Source organism: Myotis brandtii, unplaced genomic scaffold (assembly GCF_000412655.1).
Source record: "Myotis brandtii unplaced genomic scaffold, ASM41265v1 scaffold120, whole genome shotgun sequence".
NCBI lineage: Eukaryota > Metazoa > Chordata > Mammalia > Chiroptera > Vespertilionidae > Myotis > Myotis brandtii.
Genome location: NW_005354174.1, coordinates 617358 through 641800, shown reverse-complemented (window position 1 = coordinate 641800; position 24443 = coordinate 617358). Strand labels below are relative to the sequence as shown.

Sequence of the window (24443 nt, the reverse complement as noted above, 5' to 3'; positions counted from 1 at the left end):
CAGGTGAGGGGGGGGGGGGTGATGTTGGGGGTGATATGGAAGGTAACAGTTAATGGGTAATAGGTTTCTTTTGGGAGTGATGTGAATATTCTAAAATTGATTGTAGTGATGGTTACACAACTCTGAATATACAAAACCTTGAATCATGCGATTTAAATAGGTGAGTTGCATGCTATGTGAATGATATCTAAATAAAGTTGTTGTGTTTTTGTTTGTTTGTTTTAAAGAAGAGAGTGACCTACTATGTTAAATGTTGTGGACAGATCATATAAGATAAGTACTGAGAATTGACCATTCATTTTAGTAACGTGGAAGTCATTGGTGACCTTGACAAAAACTGTTTTGGTAGAGTGATAGAATGGGTTAAAAAACCCATTCTATAGAATGGGTGATAAAAAAAAAAGAATGGAGCCCTAACCGGTTTGGCTCAGTGGATAGAGCATCAGCCTGCGGACTCAAGGGTCCCAGGTTCAATTCCGGTCAAGGGCATGTACCTTGGTTGTGGGCACATCCCCAGTAGGGAGTGTGCAGGAGGCAGCTGATCAATGTTTCTCTCTCATCGATGTTTCTAACTCTCTATCCCTCTCCCTTCCTCTCTGTAAAAAATCAATAAAATATATTTTTTAAAAAAAAGAATGGAAAGAGAGAAATTGGAGACAGTGTGTCAGCAGCTCTCGATCAGATTTGCTATAAAGGGAATAGAGAAAATGGGGCAGCAGATGGAAGGGCAAGTGGAGGATCGGGAGAGTTTTTTTGTTTTGTTTTAAGATAGAATTTGTATTTTGTATGCTGTTTATATGCTGATGGAAATGATGGAGTAGAGGGAGAAATGGATATCTCAGGAAAGAGGTGAGAATTGCTAGTGAGTACACAAAGTAGAGAGGGGGTGGACTGACGGACAGTTCATCCATAGATATTGGAGGGAAGGCAGAGTATATGGATAAAATTGCAAGTAGATAAGGGATGGGAGCATATGGAAGTTCTCATCTGAATCTGAGTGCTTCTATTTTATTTTACTTTATTTTAATTTTATTTTATGAATTTAAGAGGCTAAGGGTGAGAAGTGGCAAAATTTGAGAGAAGAGAGGGTGTGGCAAAGTCACTTGAGAGGGTGGGAGAATGAGTGGATAAGGAACTGTAGTGAAATTGTCAGGTAGCACTTACCCACAAAAGGTAGTGCTAATGAATTTAAAGTGAGACCAGTTCACATGATCTTGGCCTTTTCTTTAGCCAATTCAGTTGTGTGGATGCAGGTTCTGAGATTTAAGATGGTTGGGGTTTTGCCAAGGAAGTACAGGTACATAATCCTATGTGCAATTCTGAAATTTAAAAAGTTCTAAAAACTCTGTTTTTTGTTTGTTTTAGTTTGGCAAACCATTGTGGCAATATCTGATCTGAGTGGTCATGAAGCTATATAAACCTGTAAGGCTTTATTTATCCCACTTAGTTGGAATAGTCAAGTATTCTGCTATAGAAATATTAATATGTTTGACTTTGGGACAGTGCCCCAGGCCCAGCTGGGGCATTTAGGGTGTATCCTAAAAATTCTGAATTCCAAGACACATGGATCCCTAAGGGATTATGGATCTGTATGACAAAGGGACTGCCTGCAAGGGAGTTAAGGATGTATACCAGGAGTGATTATCCTGATGAACTGAGTTTGCATCCACCTCAGGAGGGAAATGAGTCCATGAGGAGAGGAGCAGGGTTGCTGAAAAGGTAGCAGGATCAATGCGTTATTGATCCTGGTGGGACTGAAGAATTATTGGAGTCTGAATGCTAGAGGGAGAATGCTAGAAAGACAGGTTGAGGTTTGTTTCAGCTGGATTTTTAGTCCTCAAAAGGGACATAATTACAGAATATAAGTTAGTACTACCCTTTCGGTTTCTTTCTTGTGAATCCTTTTTAGTTAAATTGTCTCTAGTTCTGAATGACTTCTTCTTTATTCTTTTAATACAAATGATGTATTGTATGGTGCCATTAAAAGAAACATTGCCAAAGAATGCCCAGAAATAGTCTTTGTACGAGCTGGTGTCCCAAAGAATAGGTAACCCTTCTGCCCACTTTTGTTTTAGATAGAAGAAGAAAAAATATACACACCGGGACATCTGTCTGCTGACAAGGGGACAGAATACTGGAAATGGAGCTATTGGAAATTCTAAAAAGTAGCACTTTCTGTATATTCTTACTTTTGGTATGGATTGGAAAGAATGGCTTAATGCAGTCACTTAGTCTTTGTAAAATTCATTTTAGTTGTAGGAAAAAGAAACAAGAAGCAAATTGGCAAAAAGAAATTCCTTAGCATTTGCATTGCCCAATTCTTACTCTTTTTTTTTCTTATCCCATCTTTAAACATCAGATCCTAATACTGATAGTGATTTACCTACAGTTCTAGTTAATAATTAGACCTTGGGAGCATTCTATGTCATGCCTGATGGAATATATGGGGTCTGATGAGAAAGTTTTCTGTTTTGACTAATAAATTTTAACCCAAATGGCCAAGCCTAGTGAAATGTTATAGCCTTTGAAATATTTTAGGACTTGTGCTGAGAAAACAGTGTTACTTTATTCAGTGAATGAATTTATTTATCATCCTTTCCAAACCACATGCCTTAGCTCTAGCTTTGGGGTAGGGGTGGGGGGATGAGGAGGGGCTGAATCAGACACTGGAAAAACTAATCAAATCCTTAAAGACCAAGGGCAGTGAGGCAATTAGGCTGACTTCTTCAATGGTAGCCTCTAGCTATACATTTTCTTATTTTAGTAACCAAAGGTGGGTTATTTGTAACTTTAGTATTAAGATACATTTGGATTTTATTCTCACATCTCGATTTCCCTCCATTTTTCCCTATATCATTTTTCTTGTAATTATTGTATTTGCCATTGCAGGAGTTGGATGCTTTTCATCCTTGATCACAAGATCTAGAAGACTGCTCGCTACCCCTTTCATTTTAGAAATATTGTTGAGTAATCACTATGTGAAAGGTAGTATGCAGAGTACTATGGGAGGTAAGAATTTGAGTCAGACTATACCCTGCCCTCAAGAAGTTTACAGCCAAGCAAAAGAGATGACATAAACATAAACAACCAGAAGGCTTGGTGAGGGGATTTTGAAGAATTCAGAAGAAGGAGAAATTAATAACAGTTTGGCAGAATTAGAGAATGTTGCAGGGAGGAGGAGATGGTATTTGATCTAGGTCTTCAAAGAAGGATAGATAGCATTTTAGATAGGATGAGATTGAGAGGGAAGGCCTCTGGGTGGAGGGAACTTGTGATCAGAGTATGAAGGAGGTAGTAGCAGGTCAAGGAAAGGGAATAGCCATTAGTTGTTCAAATAGAAGTGATAATGGAGATGATCACTTTTGTTCCAATTTATCATGGTCTAGTTTGGAAAAGTCCTGCAAATAATAGCATATTTTTCAAGTATTGACTTACTATTTTTGTATTTTCTGCTTTTCCTTCATTTCACATTTTATTTTTTATCTACTATTGAAAATCAGTAGAAAGGAAAAATAGAATTATTGTGCTTGTTCATTGTTAGCAGCTGTAGTGATTTAGCTAAGGAAGATGTTGAGTTTTTTTGTTTTTTGTTTGTCCTAAATGGGATTTTGGAATTACAAGTATTATTATCTGGTGCTGAAAATATTTCTATTTATCAAACACTTACATTTTGTTAAATGCTTTACTTTTATCATTGTTTAAAATCCCAAATCAACTTGATGAGGTACAATTACTGCTACTTTATAGATGAGGAAACTGAGTCCCAGAAGTGCAATAACTTGTCCCAAATCACACAGCTAGTAGGGGGCATAGCTGGAATTCAAAACCCAGATATGTCAGACTCCAAAACCACGGCATTATTCTGACTCGTTGGTAGATATTTACAGTTATATTGAACTGTGCAGCACACATGCGCATGCAATTGAAAGCTCTTATCTAGAAGCATTAGATCTTAGGAAATGGGAGATGGAAACCTGTGACTGTGATTTGACAAACCTGTTTCATAGATGAAATATATTTAAATAGAAAACACTATATTGAAATTGATGCAGATCTTTATATTACAAAAATGTCATGACACCTTTCTTGCAGTAAAAGGACCAACTCAAGAGATACCACAGAAAGGGCCAGGGTATGAGGGGTGGTTAGAGGAAGCAAAAACGAACCAACTTTTTCCTTTGGAAAATGAGACCCAAGAGGGAGGATAGATCTACATTATTTTAACAGTAAAAGAATGAGAAATGTTTTAATATCTTTTCATTCAGTTGCATTAAATAGGTTTTTTAAAAATATATTTTTATTGATTTCAGATAGGAAGGGGAAGGGAGAGAGAGATAGAAACATCAATGAAGAGAGAATCATTGATTGGCTGCCTCCTGCACGCCCCACACTGGGGATTGAGACTGCAACCCAGGCATGTGCCCTTGACTGGAATCGAATTTGGGACCCTTCATTCCACAGGCTGACGCTCTATCCACTGAGCCACGCAGGCTGGGCAGTTTTTGTTTTTTAATCCTCACCTAAGGATATGGTTTTATTGATTTTGGGGGGAGGGAGAATGGGAAGAGAGAGAGAGAGAAACATTGATTGGTTGCCTCCCGTACGTGCCCCGAATGGAGATCAAACCCGCAACCTTTTAGTGTACGGACTACGCTCCAACTGAGCCACCTGGCCAGGGCTATTTTTGTTTTTTAAATTCAGGTACTCTTGAGATGGCTAAATTAAAAAAGGTAATTCTCACCCACTTAAACCACCTAGTTCTCTAGGTCTTATGCAAGATCCTTTTGAAGGAGAATATTGTTTGGGAGGAAGAATTGCTGATAATAGTAATGATAAAAACAAGTAGGTTCCTCAGTTGTTTAGGTGGATAGTTGTACTCTGGATTAGAATCAGGGTATTATATAATGTAATCCTTTTGTTTAAAAACAGTGACAAGGAGTGTGTGTGTGTGTCTGTGTGTAATAAACAAATATTTTATCTTTTACCCCCAGAAATAATTTACCCCCTGTGTTTGTGTGTGTGTGTGTGTGTGTGTGTGTATTACATTTTTATTGACTTCAGAGAGAGAGCGAGAGAGAGACAGAAACATCAGTGATGAGAGAGAATCATCTATTGGCTTCCTCCTGCACACCTCACACTGGGGATTGAGCTCACAATCTGGGCATGTGCCTCTACCAGGAATCAAATCATGACCTGGTTCATAGGTCAGTGCTCAACCACTGAGCCACACCAGCTGGGGCCCTCTGTGTATATATTAACTGAGCTCCTTCAATGGGCCAATGCAGGGGATAGAATGATAAGCACAGTCAGATACACTCTCTGCTCTCTGTGAAGCATACAGTCAGCTAGTGGAGGAAGTAGACGTTAATCAACTAATTCACTAATAAAATGTAAATTAAGTACAACAAAAACACAGTGTGTATGTGTGTGGAGGGATGCATGTAAGAAAGGTTTCCCTGAGGAAGAGATGATTAAGCTGAAATTTAACGAATGAGTAGAGAAAGAGTAGGATATAAGCAGGTAAATGGTTAGAGACACATGTTCCAGGCAGTGCGTATACACAAAGGGCTCTGTGGTGGGAGTGAGCCTGGGAGCATTTCAGGTATAGAGCAAACACTGGTGGGACTGGAGTGTGGAGGTGGAAGGCTAGGCTGGAGAGGTAGATAAAGGGCCAGACTGTGTTGGGCCTTTACGCTGTAATAAGAATTTTATCTTCTGGCATATTTACATTTTTAAAATATTACTCTGATATAATGAGGAGAGCAAAATGGAAGAGGGGAAAGAGTACATTTTGCTAAGGAAATTATACTAACACAGGTGAAATCATGTCTGTTTTATTCTTCATTATTTTCCTAGTGTGCTTAAATAAGTATTTATGGAATAAATGAAGAAAATAATAGCCTGCCCGGCTGGCGTGATTCAGTGGTTGAGTGTCGACCTATGAACCAGGGATCATGGTTTGATTCCCAATCAGGGCACATACCCAGGTTCGGTCTTGATCCCCAGTGTGGGGTGTGCAGGAGGCAGCCAATCAATGATTCTCTGTCATCATTGACATTTCTCTCTCTCTCTCTCTCTCCCTTCCCTCTCTGAAATCAATAAAAATATATTTTTTAAAAAAAGAAAATAATAGCCTCTATTAGGGTATAGGCATTGGAGATAGAGAAAAATGGACAAATTCCTGAATTAGTGGATCATATATATAAGACTTGGAGATAGATTAGGTATCAAGCGTAAGGAAAAGGAATTCCAGGGATAACTCTTAGGTCATTGAAGCCTTGAGAATAGAATGAAGCTCGGGGAAAGCATATGGAGTGATAAGAAAAAAAGCTTGGAACTGACTCTTGAGGAATGTTAGCATTTAATGTTTGAATGTGGAGTAAAGCAAAGAAGGTGCCTCAAAGATTCTAAGAAAAGTGTTTTAGGAAGGTGAGAATGTCTAGTGTCACTTGCTGCTTCAAGAAGTCTGGTAAGATGAGTAATGACAGATGTCCTTTAGATATGGATATCTAGAATTCTTGGCATACGTTGTTTTAGTAGAATAATGGAGGTAGAAATATCATAACAGTATAGAGTTGGTTGAGGAATAAATAGGCAATGTAGAAAGGAAACAGAAAAAAGTTACCCAAGAGGAGTGGAATCATTTTGTGACAATTTTATACTATAGGCATGTACAGTAATTCCTTCCCAGATATTTGAAATTATAGTATATGTGGATTTATTTTTTGTACACTTCAAATATAGTATATAGAAATTGCATGTGACTCCTTTTGGGGATAATTTGAAAGACTGGAGAGCTGAGAACAACAACAACAAAAATTGATGATAAAGTAGAAGGCAGAGCAGAAATAGATACATTTTCACTAAGAATTCTTAAGGGAACTAGAGAGGAAGCTGAGGGAAGAGTAGATCCAGGCCTTATGAGTCTGCTTTTTGTTATCTCTCAATGACAGAGGGACAGAAACACATGTAAGAGGCTTTGACTTCACTTGTTTCATATGCTCTCTATGTGTTGGGGTGAGAGTTTGAGAAATCCTGACTCAGCAAGGCTAAGTAAGTTAAATAGAGGGTTGCCTCAAGCTTTTTTCCATATCATGCATCTGTGAGCCAGGGAAGCCTGAGAGGTATGAATCAATAATTATGGGTCACAAATTCAGAAAGGCAGGGAATATGTGACCATAAAAACAAGTGCTTTAAAAATTACTTGGGTTTTAGACAAGAGTGCCAAAACAATTCAAAGAATAGTCTTTCAGCAAATGGTACAATTGGATATCCACATGCAAAAGAATGAGATTGGACCCCTACCTCACACCATGCACAGAAGTTAACTCAAAATGGATTATAGATCTATATATAAGAGCTAAAACTATAAAATGCTTAGAAGAAAACATAGGAGTAAATCTTTATAACCTTGGTTAGGCAGTGGTGTCTTAGATAGAACACCAGAAGTGCAAATGACAAATGAAAAAAATTGGACTACATCAAAATTGAAATTACTGGAGATGATGCCATCAAGAAAGGTGAAAGACAACCCACAGAATGGGAGTTGATAAGAGACTGATATCTAGAATATATAAAGTACTCTTACAACTCAAGAATAAAAAGACAACCTAAAATTAATTAAAGAATGGGCAAAGCATCTGAATAGACATTTCTTCAAAGAAGATATACAAATGGCCAGTAAACACACGAAGATACTCAACCTCATTAGCCATCAGGGAAATGCAAATCAAAACCATAGAAAGATGAGATAATACCTTGCATTCACTTGGGTGGCTATCATCAAAAAGATAATAACAAGCGCTGGCAAGGATATAGAAAAATTGGACCTCTCAAACATTGCTGGGAACATTAAGTCATGCAGCTCCTTTGGAAAAACAGTTAGGCAGTTCCTCAAAATTTTAAACATAGAGTAACTGTATGACCTAGCAATTTCATCCTAGGTATAGAGAAATGAAAGCATATATTTGCACAAAAATTTGTAATGACTGTTTATAGCAGCATATATATGTGTGTGTGTGTATGTGTGTGTGTGTGTGTGTATGCATATGCCTAATATGCAAATCGTCCCTTTGGCAGTTCACCTGGGAGACAGGGAGTTTGATCTCTCACTATGATGAGCGCTGACCACCAGGGGGTGGCATGGAACGAAGAAAGGCCCCAGCAGGCAGCCGGAAGGCCCCAATTGGCCCTGATTGCTGACCAGGCCTAGGGACCCTACCCATGCATGAATTTTGTGCACCGGGCCTCTAGTTATTCATAATAGTCATAAAACGGAAACAACTAAAATGTCCTTCAATGGATGAATGGTTAAACAAAATATGGTGTATCCATACAATGGAATATTATTCAGCCATAAAAAGGAATGAAGTACTGACACATGCTACAATATGGATGAACCTTTAAAACATGTTAAGTGAAAGAAGCCAGTCATAAAAGGCCATATATTGTATGATCCCATTTATATGAAATTAGGGGCTCAGTGCACGAATTCTTGCACCTTGAAAGGCACTGTGGGCTGTGAGGCTGCGGTGGGCACAGGGGCAGGTCTCCACCCATTCTCTGCACCCCTGCCCGGCCCCTCCCACCGTGGCCCCTGGTCCCCTGTCAGCCAGCAGCCCCGCTCCCTCCGCTGCTGCTCCCACGTGCTGACGGCGCCAGCCCCGCTTGCACCCGCTGATGGTGCGGAGCGAGTGGGACCAGCGCCAGCAGTGGGTGCGAGTGGTGGCTGCTGTCCTGATCGCCCCTCAGGAGCAGGGGGAGGTGGAGAAGCCCTCAGGGGTGATCAGGGCCAGCTGCTGCCACTTGCACCCGCTGACAGCGCCAAGTGATCAGGACCGGTGTCGGGTGCCGGCAGTGGGTGCGAGCGGCGGCTCCGATGCCGGCTGTGGGTGCAAGCGGGGATGTCACTGGCAGCGGGTGCGAGAAGAAGCTCCGGTGCCAGCAGTGGGTGCAAGCGGGGCTGGTGCCGGCAGCAGGTGCAAAAGCCGGGTGGGACCAGGTCGCGCAGGAGCAAAGAATTTCCAGTAACCACCAGAGGCTCACCCTGCCTTGGTCTGGCACCCCCGCTCACCTGCTCCACCATCCCGCTGCGGCCAACTCCCGCCATGTTCCGCGCATGCCCCCTGGTGGTCAGCACATGTCATAGTGACCAGTTGTTCAGTTGTTCCGCTGTTTGGTCTATTTGCATATTAGGGTTTTATATATATAGATGTCCAGAATGGCATATCATAAAGTCAGAAAGATTAGTGGTTGCTTAAGGCTATCAGGATATATGGCTGGGGTATACTGGGGATAACAGCTAATAAATGTGGGGTAGGGATGAAAATGTACAAAAATGAAATGTGGTGATGATTGCATAACTCTGAATTTACTAAAATACACTAAATATATACATTTTGAATGGATGGATTGTAAGTGGATTATATCTCAGAGCTGTTAACAATTATTTGCATTATCTGCAGCAATTAAAAATAAATGTTCATCAGTATTATTTCTAATATATTGCCATGTTTAGAAAACAGAAAAATATTCTAAGGGTTTTAATCTGTATTTTCTCAATCCCCCTGCTCTTTTTCCCCCTTGTAGAAATTGTAAAATTTCTCAGTGTGAATTTGCAGACTGGGAAGATTTTTCAGAAACATCTATATCTTTTCTCTGGGCATTGCTGAATTAATACTGACACATTCTTCTTGGCTTCTCCATTGCCTAAGAAATGTTATAATAGTAGGGTGCTAATAAGTCCTGGAGGGTAAAAACTTCCCTTACTTTTAATTATTTTCCTAATTACTTGCATATTTAAAAATAATATATACTACTATTGATTTGTCAATTTTAGTCATTTATCAAATAATTTCTTGATTTTTGGTAGTGAGGCCCTAGCTCTCTTATATGCCCTCCCTCCACACTTCAGTTCTCCATTCTCCATGTACATTGTCAAGAGTTTTGTGAAAACAAGTGTTATACTGTTATAACTAAATAAATGTTCACAAGTAATAGACTGTGATTACATTTCCTCACAAATTTGTTTTCTCCTAGAGCTAATACTACGTGTTTTTAAACAATTTGCTTCGTTTCCTGTGTATCTCTTGGTATTTCCCCCCCACTCACTCAAAATGCCTCAAGTATCTATACTAATTGGGCCTCTAGTCTATACTAATAAAAGCCTATGTGGTCGTCATGCCGTGATGCCCTCACACTGTAACAAGCCATCACCAGATAAAGCCTATGTGGTCGTCACGCCGTGATGCCCTCACACTGTAACAAGCCATCACCAGGAGGCTGCGTGCTCAGCGGGTGTGCGCGGGTGGGTGGGGACTTGATGCTGTGTGTGTGGCGCGGAGGTGGGTCCCGGTGGCTCCACGTGGCACGGAGGCGGGACCCCTGGCTCTGGCCTACCTCTTTGGGGCAATTCATTGAGGAGCGCCGGATGGGTTGGTGGGGCCTACCTCTTTGGGGAGCTCAATCTCGGGGCTCCCGCACTATGAGAGGGCACAGGCCAGGCTGGGGAACCCCCACCCCCACCCCTCCGAGTGCATGAATTTCATGCACCAGGCCTCTAGTATAAAATAACCTATTACTTTCCCCCTCCTTCTGTCTTTTCCCCAGAGACCTTCCTCCAGAGTTCCCTGGACTTTGTTCTTTCTGGAATGGCTGCTCCCGGGGCCACTGTCATCTGTGGTCTTGCCTTAGCTTCTTTCCTGAGTTAGACCTATTTCTGAACATCTTATTCTTTTTCTTTCTTGCTGTATGCTCTCATTTTACTGAAGCACAACTTCCTGTGAAAGGAGTATGTGGAAAGTAAATTGTTGAGGCCCTGCATGTGTGAAAATGTCTTATGTAACTCTCATACTTGGTTAACACTTTGGCTGTGTATGGAATTTGAGGTTGAAAGTCATTTTCCTTAGAATTTTTAAGGCATTGCTCAGCTGTCCTCTGGTATCTGCTATTGCTATTGAGATGTCTAATCCCATTTAGATTTTCATTCCTTAAATGACTATATAATTTATTGTCAAAACTAGGACACTTAAGGTGCTTGCCTTGAAAGAATACTAGGATAACAGCATAACCGGGACTCTCCGGGGTAAACTGGGACATGCGGTCACCCTCTTTAATATGTGACCTGTTTTTCTCTAGTCATTTAGGATCTTCTCTTTGCTTCTTGTGTTCCACATTTCATGATGATATGTCTTGGGAAAATCTTTTTTCATTCATTGTACTAGATCTTTGTAGGTTCATTCCTGTCCTTCGATTTTGGGAAATTTTCATTGTTTCTTAAATAATGTTCTCCCAGCCTTTGTTAGTCAGATGTTTGACATTCTGGATTGTCTTCCAGATTTTTTTTTCTCACAAATAAGCAAGGGGATATTATTTTTTCACCTCTTGGTTTTGTATCTGAAAGATTTTTGTATATTTACCTTCCAGTCATTCTATTGAAATTGAATTTTTTCTGTTTGTGTTTAATTTCTTGTTTTACTTTTTTTCTCAGCATCCTGTTCTTATGGAAGTGTATTCCCCCGCGCCCCCCCCTCCCCCCCGCCCCGTTGCTTTCTTGAGTCCCTTTTTTTTCTGTTTGTTTTGGTCTATGTCTGAGGCTTTCTTCAGATGCTGATGATCCTTACCTGTCTCTTCATATTTAAGAGGAAGGCATTCAAAAGTATCTCTGAAAACTGACCATAGCTTTTTTGGCTTCTTTATAATTGTGCTGTGAACTCACCTCTTTTGACTGGAATATTCTCAAATGTCAGAACTAGGACATTTTATTTTCTGGGGAGGGAGAACATGGATCAGCCCTGCAGTCTCTCCAGAAAAGACTCCTCCTCTGTTCTGCTGCCTAGATGGTTTAATGTGTGGGTGCTAGCATTCTGTGCCTAGGGTATGGGAAGGAAGCTGAAGGGCCCAGAGAGAAGCACAGTGTCTTTCCCTTATGCCTCATCCCAGCCTTCAGTGCCTCCTATTTCTCTGTCTGGCGCTTCTGTGGCTCAATTTTTCCAGAGAATCAAACTTCCTTACCCCGCCCCCTTCACCCCCCACCCTCTCCAGTGAGAGGAAGTGGTGAGGGGGTAATGGAGAGGACCCAGTAGTTCTGCCCCCTCCCCTTCTCCACCTTTCATGGTAACTGCCACTCCAAGAGCTCATCTTCCCAAGGCTTCTGTGGGTCTAATTAGCTCCACCCCCACCTTATTCCCTCTGGGCACTTGAGTGATAACTTCCTTTTACTCCTCCATCTCCTGACTGTCTTTGAAAAATTTATGAAAATCTGCTCTCATTAGCTCTTCCTTTCTCTTCTTTCTTGTGGGTTAATACATTTATTTTATTCCTCTACTGTCTTTTAGAGGCTTGAGAAGGGAGAAGAAATAAACTAATGTGTTCAATCTGCCATTTTTAACTGATTCTGGCATACATTTTTCTAGGGAAAGTATTATAAATGCTGATTAGATGCTGCATAGTACTAGCAATGCTATTCCTCATGTATGTTGTTATGGGTTAAATAGGCTTCTGTGGGCTGACCTGGAAACCTAACACTATCTATGATTTTCCCCTAGAACTCGAGAAACAATCCAGCTTTTCTGAGTTGACTCTCTGGAGGAATTATAACAGGCTAGAACAAAAATATTTCACACATCGCTCCATTTCCCGATTCACATAGAAAATTACAAATATTGTGTCATCGTCAAAATTAAAAGCTCCAATAACTGTAACCAAAACCTGAATTTTAATGGAAAAGTTTGTTCATAAAGTTCAGCTTATAAAAATTGAACTGAGAAGCAAAATTGAATTCTTCAGCAATATCCCTAAAGCTTCATTTTTTTTCTGCAACTTTTCTGAAAGCAGTTTTCCTAATTAAATTTAAACCCAGTGATAGTGATAGCTGTGGGAAATAGTAATAGCCATGGGAATAGTTTACTTGTATTTTCTTGCTACCTTTTTATTACTACTATACACACAACAGGATCTTTTGAAATATTGGATTGAATAAACTAGACAGCCAGATAGACCAAGAAAACCATCTTCCTAATCACGAATGACTGCGAATAGCCATGCAAGGCACTTGGGTGGTGTAAATGCAAACCAGCATATGTAAAGTACCCAGAGTGCTGGAAAGTAAACACTGCACCAACCTGGTGTTTGGATTGCAGAGGCCACTGCAAGTGTAATGGATCCACTGCAGTTGTGCGGCTCCTATTTTCAGCCTCCGGGAAGGACATATGGGGCTTTCTTCTGGAGGATCACCCCTTTTGTGCTGGGGCAGCCTTCCATGAGCACTTGCTCCCAGTGGCCATGACAGCCCCAGTCTCAAGGGATCAGAGCTGATTAGGAAAACCAGGAACGGTTGTAATTTCTTATGTGGCTGGAACAAGGTAAGGGCAGAGATGCAGTCATTCCATTTCTGTTTTATTTTTCTCTCTCTCTTCTTCTTCTTCATCTAAAAAAAAAAATTTTTTTTTATTACTAACCTCTCCCTCTTTTCCCTCCCAACCTTGCTTTTGACAGCATATTGACTAGGGACCAGAAGCCCATTTTTGCTTAGCCTTAAGGGCAGCTGTTTACAGAGTAGCAGTGTTACAGAGGTTTACTGTGTCGTATGTCTGTGTAACACTGGATTTGGATCTTGTATTTAGCTGCCAGAAGTGACTGTGATGAAGTAGGAGAGATAAACTGATAGATTGGCTGCCAGAAAGGTGTTGGGAATCAATCAGATAAACAGGGTAGAGAAATAGCTTGCTGTTTTCTAGTGATAATAAACCAGTGGCCTCTGGTCCCCGCATTTTAAACATAATTGCTATAGTAATAGTGCCTAAAATAAGCAAATGAGAAAACATCACAGGCAGTTCTTTAATTGCAATTGAGATATCCTTTTCCCTTTTACAATAAAGATTCATCTTATATGGAAATTAATATTTTTATAAATTTGTTTTATTTCTTCCAGTGCCTACTTACACAAATGAAAATGAGAGCATGAACTACTTTCATAGGAGTTTATTCCTCCTTCTCTATCCTCCCACAGTCTTCAGTTATTTAACTTGGTGAAATATCTGTATTGCTGCCATGCCTTACCTATTAAGCAATTACTTATTATTGTGAAGAAACAAGTTTTATAGTCAAACTAGTATTATTGACAGATGATTAGCAAGAACTAGTTTATTTTGGTGTCTCCCCTTAGATTTCTCTTAGAAGATTTTTGGAATTTTAATCTCTGTTCCCATTCCCCTGCATACTTACAGCACTTATATAGGAGAGATGATATGCAGTTTTATTATTGTAATTTAAAATTCTCCTCTTTTAATATTTACCTTTTAAATCCATTGCTTCTCTTTACCTAGGACTTTTAAGACCCAGTGCAAATGGTCAGGTCTATGTGAAAGATACAGATTTATACTCTGATTGCATGCAGTGGACTACCCAGGATTAAGAGGAGAGTAGAAGAGTAGGATAGAGTTCCTATGGAGTTAATTGTATAGGATGAGAGACTGGTTTTCTGTGTTGTATTTGTAATGCGCACATGTTTTTTTTTAGGTTCTCTCTTAAAATTATTGTGGCTGTGAATGTGTTGGTGTCATATATGGTTAAATCACTTAATAGTTAGCAGGGTAGAGTACTAGCTATGGAAAGCAAGAGAATGAAGTCCACACCTTTAATTATCCTATATAATAAAAGGCTAATATGCAAATTGTCCCCTCAACCAGGAGTTTGACCAGGGGGCACGGCCCTGCCCTGATAGTCCCCCCACCCTGATTGGGGGCGGGGCTGGCCTGCCAATCACCCACAGCCCCTCCCCCTGGCTAGCCCCTCCCCCGATCACCCCTCCACCCTGATCGGGGGCGGGGCAGGCCTGCCAACTTCCCCGTCCTCTCCCTCTGGCTGGCCCAGCCCGATCAGCCCCGATCAGCCCCGGGGCCGGCCGGCTCCGTCCTCTCCCTCTGGCTGGCCCAGCCCGATCAGCCCGGGGGCCAGCCGGCCAGATCGTACCGGTGCATGAATTCATGCACCGGGCCTCTAGTATATAATAAAGGCTTTTGCCTGAGGAAGACCTTCCTGACTGCTGGAGATTATAGGTCAGAAGTTAACTATGTACCATGATCCTGTTCGTGAGAAGCTGATGCATCTTCCTTTTTGCCACATAGCCCTTCCCACCTGACCTTTTAAAGATTCTCCATTGATATCAATGAGGTGGACAAAACTAATCATAAAAACAATGAAGGGGATGTTGCAGATTCATTGATCCATTTGAAATGAACTGCAGTACAATAAGTCTTCCAAATGGACTTCTGTTCTCAGTTACTGCTCTAGCCACCTTTTTAAGGATATATAAATATGAAAGGGTTAATGGGAATTCAGCCATGCTCTTGCCATTGGGTTGTCCCTTATTTATTGTAGTTTTAGAGATGTTGCTATGCCATTCAAAACTCCTACAGTGTCCTTTTAAAGTTAGTTGGTGCTGGGAGATAATAAATAAACCAGTTGCTTTATTTTTCCCCCTAGCTCCTTCGAGAACTCATAGAACGGAAGACCAGCTCATTGGATCCCAATGATCAGGTGGCCATGGGAAGGTAATTTAGATATGGCTATCTATTTATGCAAGCAGCCTACATAATAGTTTCTCCCTTTGATTTCCTTTAATTCTGCCTCCAAGGTAATGATTGGCCCTATGATTATAGAAGTTGAGTAAGATTATAAGAGCTAGAAAGACAAAGTGATGGAAACCCTAATTGTTTACCCTACATTCCCTTAGGTGCAGTTGGAATAAGAGATTATAAATACATGTTTGTTCTAGGGTTTTTCAAAATCCTTCTTATGCTCTATGCTCTCTGATTTGGATTGTGACAGTATCTGTATCAATCTTTGACCAGTGAATAAAAAGAAACCCCAAATGTGTGCTCTCAGCTGTCAGATGTGGCACTGCCTACAACAGGTTCCTTGGTCGTAGTTGAATCTGCTTTGTTAGAGTCTGCCCTAATTTAGACCTCCACCCCTCAGTAAAAGCTTCAGCACAATTAGAAATGGAACGTGGCAGCATTACCCAGATGTCAGGGGAGAATGCAAAGTAGTGAAGGAAGGCTCTTGTGTGTATGCTTCATCCTGTGGTTGGAAATAAAAAGGGCATTTAGAGTGCTACCTAATGAATAGTGTACATTTAAATAGCCATGAGCCATAATTTGCAAAAGCCTGAAAGGAAACAAAAGCTGCAAGTGCCAGAGTAGATTCTTTGCAGAGAAACATTTGGAGAATGCAAAGAAAAATTTGTGTTGACGAAATAATTTTGAGTAAAACATTATTTGAATTTTAGGATAGGATGTTGTTGGTATTTTGTGTCTCCCTGGAATGTTATAGAGAGCTGTTCACTATAAATTTAATGTGATAGCGTAAATTGTATTTAAGTGGTGATTATATTGTACATTTATCTCACTTTACAATAAAATAGATTATGGTAATTAAGATTATATTAAGATTACAGTAATTGGATTTCCCTATTTTTTTTCCCCCTGATGTTGAATTTTCATTGTATAAATCAGGTAAGATGACGAGCTTCTACTGTTTCTCCTTCTTCATTTTTCCCCATTTGTTCATATGAGCAATTTATGAAGATTTTTTTAGCCCAGTATCTTTTATTTGAAAAATTAATTCCTTTTCATCTAAAATGATTGTAGAAAATGTAAATCTTGTTTGGATCCTGACTCAAAAAAACTAACTGTAAAATTGAGACAATCTGGAACATTTGAAGACTGACTGAATATTTGATAGTAAGGAATTATTGTTAACTGTTTTTAGGTGTGACAGTGGTATTGAGATTATACTGGGGAGAGGGGAGGAGAGCCCTTACCTTTTAGCAACACTTTCTGAAATATCACAGATTAAATAAAAAATAGTAAAGTTACTGTAAAGCTGGTATCAGTAATGGATAATTATTTTAAAAATTAGCAAAAAATGGAAAGCACAAGAAAAAGCAGTTGTGTATTAACAAAGGCAAAATTAGATTTAAAGAATTCATGTGTTTAAACCACACAGGATTTGCAATATTAGTAATAGAACTTGCTGCACAACTAAAACATTAAAAGCAAACCCAAGCAGCTGTACTCAATTTGATGGGTTTTTTCTACAGACTGGTAGATTTATTTAGTGCTTGTCACAGCAGCTCCAAATACTAAGGAGCATTGTTAACCAAATTTGCTGTAGAATTTCCCAGCTGCCATTTGTTTTTTTACCATTGCACAAATCTTCTTCAATTGATTAGTCACTTTGGCCCCAGACTATCTTGAGGAACTTCATGTAGGTTGATGATTTCTTTCTGCAGGGTTGTTAGTGGGAAAAATTCCAATTTGTCAATACGTATAACTATTTCTGTTAGTGATGATGCATAACATTGCTTGTGAATTTCCCAGGCAGTGGCTTGCAATCCAGAAGTTACGAAGCAAAATCCACAAGAAAGTAGATAGGAAAGCCAGCAAAGGACGGAAACTTCGGTGAGTTACTTTTCAGAAAAAATTTGAACATATTATGTTAATATCTCTCTTCTCTTGCATTTTGCCTATTATGTCATTTTACTATTTCTTCTGGTGATTCTGTTTTTAAGGATCAGAAAAATAACTGAAACAATATTTGAGACTTTTTCTGACCCAGTTTTCCTTACTCTAAAATGGAAATAATGGTCTTAGGGTTTTTTTGTTCTACTCTTGTAAATGGGTAGGTTATGTAATATCTGCATTTCTCTGAAGGAGAAATAAGTAAACAAGGCAAGATAGTTAAATGTCTTAGTTTAAAAAAGTGATTTCTGTAGAATGCTATAAAATTTTTGTTTTGGAGTCTTATTTAGAATAGGATTATATTGGTTCATTTCATGATGCTATACATGTACACACTATGCTAAAAAGTTATAACTAAAGATTCCAGAGAATGTTAACAATGTGCTTAAATGAGATGAGAAGTATAATTTTTATGAGAAAACCAAGAAATTTCTGACTATAGGAAAACTCTCAACCCCTTGATTTCTTTAAGGTGTCTTATAAATATGCAGAGAAAAAAAGGAATGAGAATAGGAGTGTTTTAAATCTATGCTTTTAGATTTAGATTCCTTGTAACTATATGTATTACATTGTATCATTCATACAAAGCTTCCATGACAAAGAAACTACCTGTAATTCAGGTGCATATTGAACAAAATTCTTAAACTCATTGTGTTAGGATAGTTTTAGGCAGGTGGCTAATCCCACATCCTTATTAGAGCCTGCCTATCATTAAATTCCCTTTGGACAAATGTGGATCTCTCTCATTTTTAAATACCTTCAGAGACGCAGATTTCACAACTACTTTAATGAACCTGTTTGAGTGTTTAACAGAACTTCTCAGGAAATGCTTATTTTTCGATAGCTTTGCAGAAATTACCTTTTTTCATGTGTTGAAATTTCCAAATCTTCATAGTTCCCCAGGTTCGTTTTTAGAGTAGTGGTTAAGAGCATGTACTCGAGAGTCAAACTGCCAGAATTTAAATCCCAACTTTGACATTGACTAGTAGTTACTTTGGGCAAAACCTTAAACTCTCTGTGCTAGTGCCTTCATCTGTAAAATGGGGGTGATAGTAGTACTGGATTGTAGGATTGCTATGAGGATTAAGAGAGTAAGTATATTTGCTACTCTTAGAACAGTGTCAGGTACATAGTATAAATATTTGTTGCCATTATTACCATCATTGTTATTGCTATTATTACTCCAAGATTGGGTCTGTCTCCTGCTCTAGTGTTCATTTACTTGCTGGTTCACATGCATGCGTCTTTTGTACATGTCTTTTCTATACACGCCACCCCTGTACGGACTTGAAAAAGAAAGTTACTAATAGTACTGTATAATTGGCCAAGCTTACTCTTTAATTTTGAGATCAGATTTTCCTCTAGTATTGTGCTTTAAAAATTATAGCTATATGAGACAATACATGTTCTCTAGAGAGAAAAGCCCAAGATTTCAAATTAGAAGACTTGGGTTCAAATCCTGGCTCTGTCTGGCTATATAATTTTGCTTGTTCTTTATTCTCTGTGCCTCACTTTCTCACTTATTAAGTGGAGATAATAATCCCTACTTTAAAGATTTGATTTGACATTACTTTGGTTGTAAGCTTTCCCCAACTCCATCAGGTATTCCCTTATTCTCCTCTCTGTTGTCTCATAATACCTTATAGTGTATTAAATGCCTAGTTTGTGGGCGGATCTGTTTTCCCCATTGCACCATGAGCTTAAATATAAAGGCCATGTCCATATTAATTAAAATTTTTTAGGTTGCAAATAAAGGAAACCTATTTAAACTAAAACAAAAAACAACAAGATTTGGTTTGAGGATTAAAATAATGTATAAATGTCTGGTACATAGTAAACATTCGAAAGTGTTAGTTTTTTTTTTTTGTTTCTCTTGTGTGTATCTATTGGCATTACTGTTGCAAATATATGCTCTTCAAAAGAATTGAGAGAGGAAAATAATGCCTTTCCTACATATTTTACTGTTATAAATTTTAAAACTATTGGGGCAAGTAGCTATAGTTGTGTGCCTCTTGAGAGCAAGAATTATGCTGCTTTATCCTTTAAGACAATTCCAACCTTATTATCTGCTATAGTGCCTTATAGACATTAGTCAGCCAGAAAATGTTTTTGGATGATTATGACAGTAAAATGAACATGCTCATCAGGTAATGAGAAATGGTAGGAAGTCTAAACATAACACAGATTAAGAAACCTGGATGAGTGTTGGAGAAGTGAGCATGGCAAACACCTCAGGAGAACTATGGGTCTGTTGTTTTCCAAATCAAAATAAATTTATCGCCCTAGCTGGTTTGGCTCAATGGATAGAGTGTTGGCCTGCGGACTGAAGGGTTCTGGGTTCGATTCCAGCCAAGGGCATATGCCCGGGTTGCGGGCTCGGTCCCAAGTGGGGGGCGTGCAGGAGGCAGCCAATCAATGATTCCCTCTCATCATTGATATTTCTGTCTCTCTCTCCCTCTCCCTTCTTCTCTGAAATCAATAAAAAAAAAGAAATATATTTTAAAAAATGAATTTATCAGAGTTGTTATTTATTAGGTTAAAAATTTTAGAAAAAAAAAGCGTTTTGTTTTAATAGCAACTGCTTTTCTTATATTTATTAAACCTCATTAAACTGTTCATCAGAGGTATGTGTTACTAATATATTTCTGTGTTTGTAGCATTTTGATAGTGATTGAGATTATAAATCTCCATAAATCCAGAGGCATTTGACATCTTATTCTGACAACAGGCAAGCAGGAGATAGACATTCTGCTCAAACAGGACTAATCATAAAAAGATAAGGAGGGATTTTTTAAAAGATAAGAAGGGTTTCTTCTGAAGTTCTAGGAGCCATATTAGGAGCTGGATAAGACCCATTCTGCCCTCGAGGGGCATGTAGTCCGGAGACATGGCAGACAATTAGCCAATAAGTGATGCTGTGTGGGAAGTGCTATGGTAGAGATCATCCTGGTACAGGGATTACCTGACTCACTCTGGGGGAACGCAGACTGCTCAGGGAGACTTCCTGTAAGGTTCAGCATCCACACTTCACACTGAGCAGTCTAGGAACAGTTAGCCAGTGAAAGGCCAAAAAGAACGTTTGCAAAAATGTGTCTTGAGAGTATACATGGCCATGTGGGGAACTGCAATTACTTTGTTTTGGGAGAGACCTAAAGTGAATGTGGAGTAAGAAATGAGGCTGTATGAGTAGTGAGTGCTTGATCATAGCCAGTTGAAGAAACTTGGACTTGATTCTGTAGACTATAGTGCGTCATTTAGGACTTTGGGCAGAGGGATGTTATCACATTTCAGTTGCATTTTAGAAAGATGAAAGGAGATGAAAGAAAGTGAGAAGGTTAGAGTTGACTCTCAAGAGTTTTCAGAGGGAAGCTGGAAGAGGAAATCGATTTTTTGTCTTTGAGGGAGGGAGTAGATTCAGTTTTTTAATATGCTGAATTTAACACAACCTTGAGAAATCCAGGTGCAATGTGGGGTCCCTAGATTGGATCCTAGAAAAGAGAAAGGACATTGGAGTAAACATGGGTGAAATTTGAGTAAGGTATGTAATTTAGTTGATAGTATTATACCAGTGTTAATTTCCTGATTTTGACAATTACACTATGTTTAGGTAAATTATTAACATTAGAGGAAGTTGGGTGAAGTTAAACATGAATCTCTACTATATGTTTGCAGCTTTTCTATAAGTCTAAAATTATTGCAAAATGAAAAGTAAAAAGAAAAGTAATGAATGTGGTCATGTGTTTTGGTTTTTCAGTTTTGTCATCTGTGTTCACCTGGCTCTCAACCATAAACGTGAGGGATATGGTCAGAATCAGAGAATGATCTTTACTAATAGTATTAGTGATAACTAACATTTATGAAACTCTCACTGTTGGGCCCTGCAGAGATAGAAAAAGCACAGGCTGTGATGCTAAACTGTCTAGGTTTGAAATCTGACTCTTCCACTCACTGGCCTTGAGACCTGGGGCACGTAACTTTATATCTCTGAGCTGCAATTTCCTCATCTATGAGGAATGAAAAGTCACATCTCATAGGTTGTTGTGCAGATTAAATTAGCTAATTCATGTAAAATGGTCAAAGAAAACAACTTACCCAGCATTACAGAGCTAGTTCGTAGCAAACAGGGATTTGAGCTAATTGGTCTGATTCCAGAGCCCATGCATATAACCTCTGGATGTTGAATTGTTTCTCTGGCAGGACCAAGTGGCCACAGCAGGCACCAGAATGACAGCTGGGCTACATTAGCATTCTGCCCTAAAAGATTAAACCAAGTGGCCCAAGCTAGATGAGAATATTATGAATACTTACTTAAATTAGACCTCAACTAGCTATCATCATTGATACTAGGTTCTACCATTGAGCAAGTTTTGTGCTTTGTTTGTGATAGGGTTGCAAAGATAAGATTTCCCGAAATGTTATAACAACAATGAACATTACCCTGTGGAAATATTAGTTGAAATGTAGCAGGTCAGTGGCATCAGCTTGGTCAGACTGGGCATGGCACCTTGCTGGTTGGATACTGGAAAATAATTTACAAAAAAGAAGAATATTTTGGTCTGGCCGGAGTGGCTCAGTTGGTTGAGCATCGTCCTGTGCGGCAAAAGGTTGCATATTTGATTCCCAGTCAGGGCACATACCTGGGTTGAGGGTTTGATTCCTGGTTGAGGAGCATATGGAAGGCTCACGGTGTTTCTCTCACATTGATCCCCCCCCCCCCCCCCCCCCCTTCCTCTCTCTAAGCATCTCCTTGGATGAGGATTAAAAAATGTATATATTTTGATTTTTAGAAATAATTATAACATAACTATTGATTATCAGTATTTTACACAGCAGCATATATAAGTGGATTTGACTGTGATTTAATCAGAATCTGTAATGTAAATGAATTAGATTTTCAGGTCTTTAATAATGAGATGTCTACTGTGTTTGTCTCTATTCTTCTGCACAAAATTACATTTATCTTAGTATGATTGGTAAAAGGTGTTTTAATACTAAAACATGCATTCATCCTCAGCAGTACTGAGAGTAGATGAAATGCATTGCTTTAAGTACACATTACTAAATGTCTTTAATCTGATTACTTCTTAAAGCTTGTCTTTCATCATGCAGTTAATAGTTATTGAATATATTGTATTACAGTGTAAAGGTATTCCACAGAGCAGTGCCATCCAATAAAAATATGTATTATAGCCCTAGCCAGTTTGGCTCAGTGAATAGAGTGTCAGCCTATGGACCGAAGGGCTCTGGTTCGATTCCAATCAAGGGCTCGTACCTCGGTTGCAAATTCCTCACTGGCCTGCACCATGCTAGTGGGGAGGGGGGAAGGTGTGCAGGAGGCAACCAATCGATGTGTTTCTCTTACATCGATATTCCTCTGTCTTTCCCTCTGATATACACACATATATACACACACATACACACATACACACACATTATGTATTACATATGTAATTTTAAATGTTCTAGCAGCCACATTGAAAAACTAAAAAGAAACAGTGTATCTTAGATTTACAGCATATCTCAGTTCAGATAAACCACACTTCAAGTGCTCAGTAGCCACAGGTGGCCAGTGGCTACTGGATTAGACAATACAACTATGGAGTATAGTTCATAGTCTTTGTCCAGAAAGTGAATTATTGTCTTTGGACACAGCCAAGAATAGTATTCATTTTTAGATGGACACCAAAGTTTGGTGAAACCTAAGATATTAAAATATATCTATTAACAGTATTTATGTTTTATACTTATATAAAAAGGTTAGGTAAATACAGGTATCCCCCAGAAAATATGTATACTCTTCAACAGCTGATAGCCCAATTTTGAAAATGAAATGTATTTTAATAAACACTACTTTTGTAATTATTCAAAGTGTGTATATACATTTTTTTGAACACCCTAAAGTTATACTCTTACATATATATGTTTTAACATATCTTTATTGATTTCAGAGAGGAAGGGAGAGGGAAAGAGAGATAGAAACATCAGTGATGAGCGAGAATCATTGATTGGCTGCCTCCTGCATGTCCCCTACTGGGGATCAAGCCCGCAACCCAGGCATGTGCCCTTGGCTGGAATCGAACCTGGGATCGGTCAGTCTGCAGGCTGACGCTCTATCCACTGAGCCAAACCAGCTAGGGCTACTCTTACATATTGACATAACCTTTGGGAGGGCATTTTGACTCAGTTTTTAATTTTAAATATGTATAGTTTTCACTTCATCAGCAGTTTCACAATTTACCCCACAGAAATATGTGAACAAACATAGAATAATTTGTATAACTATCTGGAGTAATATTTAAGGGAGTAACATTTAGTACATTGCTAAGGGCACAGTGTATCTCCGTTTGGGGGCTGAGATATAAATGGATCCGTGTGAACTGCTGTCATTTACAAGGTGCTGTTACCAGACTTTTCTCCTGGGGAGGAAAAAGGGTTCTGTAGCTGTGAGTGTTACATGCCTATCTTTGTCCCCTACTCAGCTCTGGAGCCAAATGTTCCGAGTTTGTTAGCTCATAGAATGTGCTTCCTTTTCTAGTTTAATAGTTACTAATGTTGCTGCCTGTTTCCTGCTTTATTTAGGTTTCATGTCCTTAGCAAGCTACTGAGCTTCATGGCACCTATTGACGATACCACAATGAATGATGACGCCAGGTGAGTAATAGATTAATTATGTGTCTCAAATGGCTTCATGACAGCCTTATATTGACCTGTTCTACAGCCCGTCACCCTCTCCATTTCTTCTTATCAGTTAACCATTTGTCATTGGCATCATAGCAAGGGTACTTGTCACATCTCTTCACTCGCATAATTACTGTAAAACCAAAACAAAATTTCCATACATCCCAATGTTGCCTCTGGTGGATTTTTGTTTGATTTTGCTGTTTTGTTTTGTTTTTAACTTTAGCCACCTGCCCAGTACAC

At 39.1% G+C, this 24443-nt stretch overlaps 1 protein-coding gene across 1 annotated transcript in view; it reads left to right on the top strand.

Moving 5' to 3' along the window:
* The window catches only part of AATF (apoptosis antagonizing transcription factor), an 88670-nt gene that overhangs the window by 46011 nt on the left and 18216 nt on the right, over window positions 1-24443 (top strand). Inside the window, exons 10-12 of the mRNA XM_005858694.2 lie at window positions 15484-15551; window positions 17382-17462; window positions 24102-24173. Coding sequence (XP_005858756.2) covers window positions 15484-15551; window positions 17382-17462; window positions 24102-24173 — 221 coding nt within the window. The remainder of the gene's footprint in view (window positions 1-15483; window positions 15552-17381; window positions 17463-24101; window positions 24174-24443) is intronic.